This window comes from Cervus canadensis, chromosome 30 (assembly GCF_019320065.1).
Source record: "Cervus canadensis isolate Bull #8, Minnesota chromosome 30, ASM1932006v1, whole genome shotgun sequence".
Classification (NCBI taxonomy): Eukaryota; Metazoa; Chordata; class Mammalia; order Artiodactyla; family Cervidae; genus Cervus; species Cervus canadensis.
In genome coordinates this window covers 36076697-36083683 of record NC_057415.1, presented here as the reverse complement: position 1 = coordinate 36083683, position 6987 = coordinate 36076697, and the positions used below count along the sequence as shown (strand labels likewise).

Genomic DNA, 6987 nt, shown 5'->3' with positions numbered 1-6987 from the left:
GAAGCTCTGTAAAAACTCTTTCCATTTGTGCACTGGCTGGCTGAACAGAGAGGAGAAAAAAGCCAGTTAGCCCAAGAGATGGGACCACCAGGTGGTTGGGCCGGGCTAGCTTCAGGCACAGCTTGACAGCAGACAGGAGTTCAGACCAACAGGGCTGGGAAACAGGGAACCACGGGTGGTTCAACAGCAGAGCAGCGCCATGCGGAGAGGAGCGAAACTGGGTCCGCAGGCCGACAGGGAACCGGACTGATGTGAAAATCCCAACTGCTCAGAAGGTTTGGAATAAAAACAAAATAAAAATCTTTGAATAAAAAACAAAGATTTTTTTCCCCCTTGTCAGCCTTCCCTCTCAGGACATTACACTGTATGCAAAACGTGTGACTGTAAGACAAACATTTTTTTCCACTGCCCTTCTGAGCCCCGCAGGCCTTCAGGAAGACCTGCACTTCAAGCAAAGTCTTTTTATTTTTCAACACCCACAGCTTCCATTCAACAATCAGAAGTTTTCCACTTTCATCAAAGAGACTGCAGAGAAAGGCCGAGGGAGCAGCCCGTTCTCAGCGGCTCTGGGCAGACGACAGAGCCCTCTGCTTCCCACTCACTGCCCCGGGCCCACCACGGGACACAGTCTTCTCCCTGAATCAGCCAGGTGCGTACCCCCCAAAGATACTGGCTTGCTTTATTCCCACCTCAGTGACAGATCCAATGGATGTGTGCACCCGCTTCTTTCAAAACCAAGTCCCACTTGGGTTCAAGGGGACCTCATCTTCCTTGTCTATGGTACACTTGAAGGCGGGAGGAAAAGGGGATGACAGAAGATGAGGTGGTGGATGGCATCACCGACTCAATGGACATAAGTTTGTGTAAGCTCCAGGAGCTGGTGATGGATAGGGAAGCCTGGCATGCTGCAGTCCACGGGGTCGCCAAGAGTCAGATACGACAGAGAGACCGAACTGAACTGATGGTACATTTTATACCACTCTGCGTAGCCCCTCCCAAAATTTACCTCTTTTTGGCTCTTCCGTCTCCAGGATCCCTGTGATTTTATGGATTCACTGGGAAGGAATATCCAGACCAGTTCTTAAGAGTGACCCAAGTCAGGTGATGCTCAGGAGTGAGGTCTCTGCAAAGACTAAAGTCGCAGTAATCCAAGCTCGGCTCTGGACACAGAACAGTTCCTTGGGGGGCTCTGGGATTTCTGTGGGCTCGCAGAGATACCCAGCAGCTGAAAAGTGAGCAGAAAGGGGAGAGGTGCTGCAAAGGACTGGGTACTTCCAAATGAACTTTTCAAAGAGCTACATCCGGAGGCACCGGTTATACAGTGATTTACTTTTTAAATGGTCTTTTGAAATGGAGATGATTAGTAGCCACAGATGTGGCCAGCTCTGCCTGCCTTGAGAATCTATCCACTCTGTCTAAATTCCAGACTATTTGGAACATTTAACCAGAATGGTCCAATACCCTCTGCCAGGTCTCTTCCCATTCAAGAAGTACTCTTATATCATGCTCTCATTTAATCCTTATGGTGGCTGTCAGTGCAGACAGGGAAAAAACAAGAGGGGCCAAGACCATAAGGGCTGGGGGAAGGCTGAGAGAGGACCTCAGCCTTCATGTACAATGACAGTAGCAGGGATTCCGGGGCCAGCAGGGTTTAACTATATACCCAAGTGATTCCACTGATCAACATTTGCAACTTTGACTGAGACAGTCTCTATCCTCTCTGATTCTCAATTTTCCCCTATCTGTAAAAAAAAAAAAGAAAATCTTAGCTGCCTCAGAGGGCAGAGGTGAGGGTGAAGTGAGGCATTGTGTCAATCTGAGGCAGAAAAGGCTCAACTGTAGCAGCACACACACACACACACAGCACATACGATATACAACACGTGCCACACAGCATGAAGATACACCTCACATGCACAGCACACATGTACCACACACCCACCACCCCCATGCACACACCACACAGGACACGCACGCCCCTACACTCTTCACCATACCACTTCCCTACCCCCACCTCGCTGCCAACTCCTTCCCCTTTTTCTGAGCTTTACAGCACACCCAAATTTATATGCAAATTTAACAGATCCCAATATACTCTGGAGGATTTTTTTTTGTTCAAAAGATCGGTGTTGCCAGTTTGCTGCTCTCGGACAGTATCTTTGAACCTGTCCCCCAATTTCATCCTGCCATCAAGCTTGTCTCCATGTGGAGCAACTTCCACATTTGTGGGCTCTTCCTTGCCAGAGATCTGGCAGCATTTCCAGTTCTTAAGAGGAGCCAATATCATCAAGCCCTCTGAGTCATTCCACCACAGTCCAAGGGATCCAGCCTCCCTGTGTGTGCTAAGTCGCTTCAGTCGTGTCTGACTCTGTGTGACCCCGTGGACAGTAGCCCACCAGGCTCCTCTGTCCATGGGATTCTCCAGGCAAGAATAGTGGAGTGGGGTCGCCATGCCCTCCAGGCCCAGCAAAGAGATATTTTCTGATGAGGACTTCTGAGCTGCAGGCCCCGCTGAGGAGAACGTGCAGCTTCTCAAGCCGGAAGGCGTTTTGTGGCCGAGTCTGACTGAAACAGAAGTTGCTCTGTGTGTACGCGCGCGCGCGCACACACACACACACACACACACACACAGCAGCGTAGGGAAACCGTCATTTTCCTACTCGCCCTCTGACATCAGCCACCTTCTCTATAGCTACAGTTTCTCTTCAGTCAAACTGATCCCTGGCGATGAAAAATGAGCCTGTCCCCCACCCGTCCTGCCGCCTTTCGCCTCACGCCCCCAGAGAAGAGTTTCTTCGTGAGGCAGCCGGTGAAGGTTTTTTTCCAAGTCACATGATCCAGGATGCAGGGGGAGAATCCTTCTTGGAACAGAGATGGGCCCAGAACCGAATCAGATGAGGAGAGATAAGGTGTGATGTGGGGAAGCCTATATAAGAATGGACGCAGGGCTGCCGCGAGCACTCAACCCACTGGCCCCGTCTCACGACACAGCCATGCATGTGCCCGCAGGCTCCGTCACCAGCCACTGGGGAGCCACGGGCCGCGGGTATTTCTGCTTCACCACGGCCTCGCTGGCTCTGTGTCTCGTCTTTGCTGTGGCGACCATAATGGTGTTGGTCGTTCAGAAGACGGTAAGTGGACTTCTCTTCTTTGCCTTTCCTTTCTGATTTATGTTCAGTTTTCTCCACAGAGACTTGGGGAGAAACAAAACAAAGAACCGATATCAAGAGAGAGAGGGAACAAAGAAACGGGAAACTCAATCCTCTCAAATAATTTGGCTTTTTGAGGGAAAATTTTGTTGAGCCATCACCTCCAAACTTTCTATATACACGTGAGCCGAAGAAGGGAGAGGAGCTGTTAGCCTTGAGAAATTTTCCGAGAGGAAGGGGATATGTATATATACATATACATACATATAGTGGATTCACTTCATTGTACAGCAGAAATGAACGCAACACTTCAAAGAAATTAAACTGCAATAAAAATAATAAATGTTGCTAAACTAAAGACTTCTATTAAAGATGGAAGAGATAAGGAAACTTAATGACACATTTGTACAACCAGTATCATGTCTTTGATGACTTCAGACCAGATGCCAAGATTCCGTATTTTCAGTCCAAATGTTCCTGAGATTTCAGAGGCCTTGGCCAGAGCTAAGCACTTTTTTTAGCCAGGAGCTAGGTTTCAGAGGCCAGAACAGGAAAGGGAGTGAGGAAAGGAGGCCAGAGAGAAGACCCGGGCTCTTCAGAGCTTGGGCATGTCAGTGTTAAAGCTCACAAGACAAGTTCAAAGCTTCCTCCGGAGCCACTGCTTTGAAGAGCCTAGCGTGTCACAAAAACATAGCGCACCGAAGCAGAATGTAGAAATGTTTTTCACACCTGTTCCCTCGGAGACTGCTCAGAACTCTAAAGCTACAAGCAATTATGGGTACACACTGTGAAGTTAAGTGGTCTCAGGAAATTTACCTTTTTTTCTTTTTAAAGTAAAGGGTAAGAATTACTATGAAAACAGAGGAGGTGAAGGAGGAAGCTTCTTCATATTTTAGGAAATTGGTGTTTACAGCAAATCCACCAGGATGTATTTTAGAGAAAATACTGTACTCATAGTATATATTGCTCATGAATTTTTTAATGAAGTAATTTTGATAGTTTAAGAACTGTACCCCCAATACTACCACCCCTTCAAAGTACATACATTTCTATGTATTCCTTCAAAGCTCTTACTTTTCATAGTATTGCAGTCCTGCAGAATTTGTTCTGGTTTCCTTCAGTTGTCTTAAGTTGAATGCTCTTTACCTTATTGATTGCTAAAAAGGACCAGGCTTTAAAAGGCTTTGGTATCTGCTCAAGTGTCCTCAAGAACTGACATTTAAATGAAGCTTTGAAACTCATACCTCCATAAAAGTGAAAGATAACAGAATTGCTAGCATTTGAGACTTAGACTGTAAAGTTTATGAAACTCATCATTTATTGGGCTCATCTACACCTACTAGGAATAACACACTTGAGAATATTCTAGGACCCTTTTTATTCTGTACAGACTCTGTAACTTCTATAATTCTAATCTGAAGTAAACCAGAGGTGTATAATTTTACAGCAAGAGCCAAAGAAAAGAAATTAAAGTGGTCTTTGAAAATGTCTTTAGTTAAAGGCTGTAGCTAGAACTGGTATGAGAGAGAGAGAAGGAAGGAAAGAAAAAGGGAAAAAGAGAGAGAGAAAGACAAGATAGTGGTACATGGTGTGGTGGTGACATATAAAACTAGAAAGAGCTCCAGAATGGTCCTAATTCAAGTTCCATATTTGGTGGAATTGATTCTTTCCATGAAGGAACTGGAGTGGATCTTTCTGCCTCAGTTTTGTAGATGTGGAAAATGAGGAACAGAAAGGGGACAGGGCTTGACCTGAGTCGTCCTGAGAAAGTGGTAGTCAAGACTGCTTGGCTATTTAATGAGGACACTGTTCCCTTTGAGGACACAGACAGCCACAGAAGCACTAAAAAAAACTCTGTTCCTCCTCTTCTCTTGGGAGTGTGACCTTCCTGGCATCCAATTCCTTGACTTCCCCTCATTCTGGGAGATGAAAAGATTCACTTCACAATCTGACTCTAGGGTTTGATGTACTATGATTTCTTAGCCTGAGAAATATCAGTTACTTGCTTAAAAGTATTGTGATACACAAGTTAAGTGTTTTACACATATCATTTCCAATAATTTGTTCAGATATTAACTGTCAGAAAAACTAAGAAGAGAGAGTTATCTCCTTGAACTTGAGTTATCAGGAAAGACTTCCTGCGGGAAGAGGCTTTAGTACAGGTACAACTTAGACAAATGAAGCGACTCTTAACAGGACTCCCAATAAAGAAGTCAATGGGAGATACCTAAGGACCTTAAACTCATAGCCAATTATTAAAAGTGAAATGGATTGATGGCCACCCAGCAGTCTTGTGAGGGTGGATGGGGGCAAGGGTGAGAACCGTGAGCTGGTTCTACTGGCCTAAGAAGTCCCCACCATTACTGTGTGTGTGCTCAGTCATGTCTGACTCTTTGCATCCCCATAGACAGTAGCCCCCCAGGCTCCTCATGAAATTTTCCAGGCAAGAATACTGGAGTGAGTTGCCATTTCCCCCTTCAGGGGAGTCTTCCTGACCGGGGATCGAACCTGAATCTCCTGCATTGATAGGTAGATTCTTAACCACTAAGCCACCTGGGAAGCCCCCAGAAGTCACAGTTCTAAATAAAAAGACACATGTACAGACAAAATTGAAACAAAATTAACTTATATAATAAGTGATGGAATGTAGACACACAGGGCTACCATGAAACCACAAGTTAAGGAGATGGAATATTTCCCCAGGCAGATCTAAGAAAAACTTCACTGGAGATTGGAGTTTCAGTTTGGCTTGAGATATGTGCACAATTTCGAACAGGTCTCTGGAGGTCAGAGGAGAGAGTATTCTGGGCCAATGGATCAGCATGAGAAAAGTGAGAAGTGTAGGACATGTAGGAAAATCAACAAAGATCGCCTTGAGATTTGGCTTGAAAACCAAATAATTCCAAAGTGAAATTCCTTGGGAGAGGCAAAGAACTTAGGTTTCACCCTTAAAGATTTACTGAGCATCTACTGTGTGCAGGACAGTAATGTTCTAAGTAATGGATATAGAACTTTGATCAAAGCCAAAAATATCTCTGCTTTCAAGTTACTTATGGAACTTATTGCCTACTGATGTCTTAAGTCTCTGCAGTGGCTATATTTTATTTACCTTTAAACCATTATATTCATTTAAAAGACTATATTCACATGGTTTAAGAAAAGTAACTAGTAAACAAGGGCAAAGAAAAAAGTAGAAATCTCTCACACCCTCTCCACCCAACCACCAATCCCTCTTCCCTGAGATAAGGGCAATTGACAGATTCTTTCACATCCTTCCGAAAATCTATGCTGTACAAACATATAGTATTCACATGTCATTATAGCAAACCCATAAACTTGTAGCTGGCTTTATTGACTTAATATATCTTGGAGATCCTTCCATGTCAATACATGGAAGTCTATCTCATTCTTTTGAAGAGTCACATAGCATTCTATTGTACTTCATATTTCATCTGTGTCTGGTGAAAGACACAAGTTTCTTTCCAGAAGTTTTGCTCACTGTGCACATCTGCAAGTCTATCTGTGGGATAAATCCCTGGAGGTGGGAATACAATGTGTACTTTTCAAGAGATTGTACTCAATATTCTTGAGGAAGTAGAAGTTCTACCAACAAAGAGACAGATCTTCACAGAAAAGAAAGAAAATTGATTTCTTATGAAGTAATTACAACAGAGTACATGCACATGTGTCAGAATGAAATGTCACACAACTTATACAGCAAAGAGAAAAAAATTTCTCATATCTCCTCCAGAGACAATGGGTTATAAATAGATCATATATAGGCTATAAGATGGACAGGCTTCCCACATGGTTCAGTGATAAAGAATCTACCTGCCAA

The 6987-nt window shown here is 44.4% G+C and overlaps 1 protein-coding gene across 1 annotated transcript in view; it reads left to right on the top strand.

Annotated features, from left to right (window-relative positions):
- Positions 1-2537: 2537 nt before the first annotated feature.
- The window catches only part of TNFSF8 (TNF superfamily member 8), a 30599-nt gene continuing 26149 nt past the window's right edge, over positions 2538-6987 (top strand). The window contains exon 1 of the mRNA XM_043453066.1: positions 2538-3131. Coding sequence (XP_043309001.1) covers positions 2937-3131 — 195 coding nt within the window. The 5' untranslated portion in view covers positions 2538-2936. The remainder of the gene's footprint in view (positions 3132-6987) is intronic.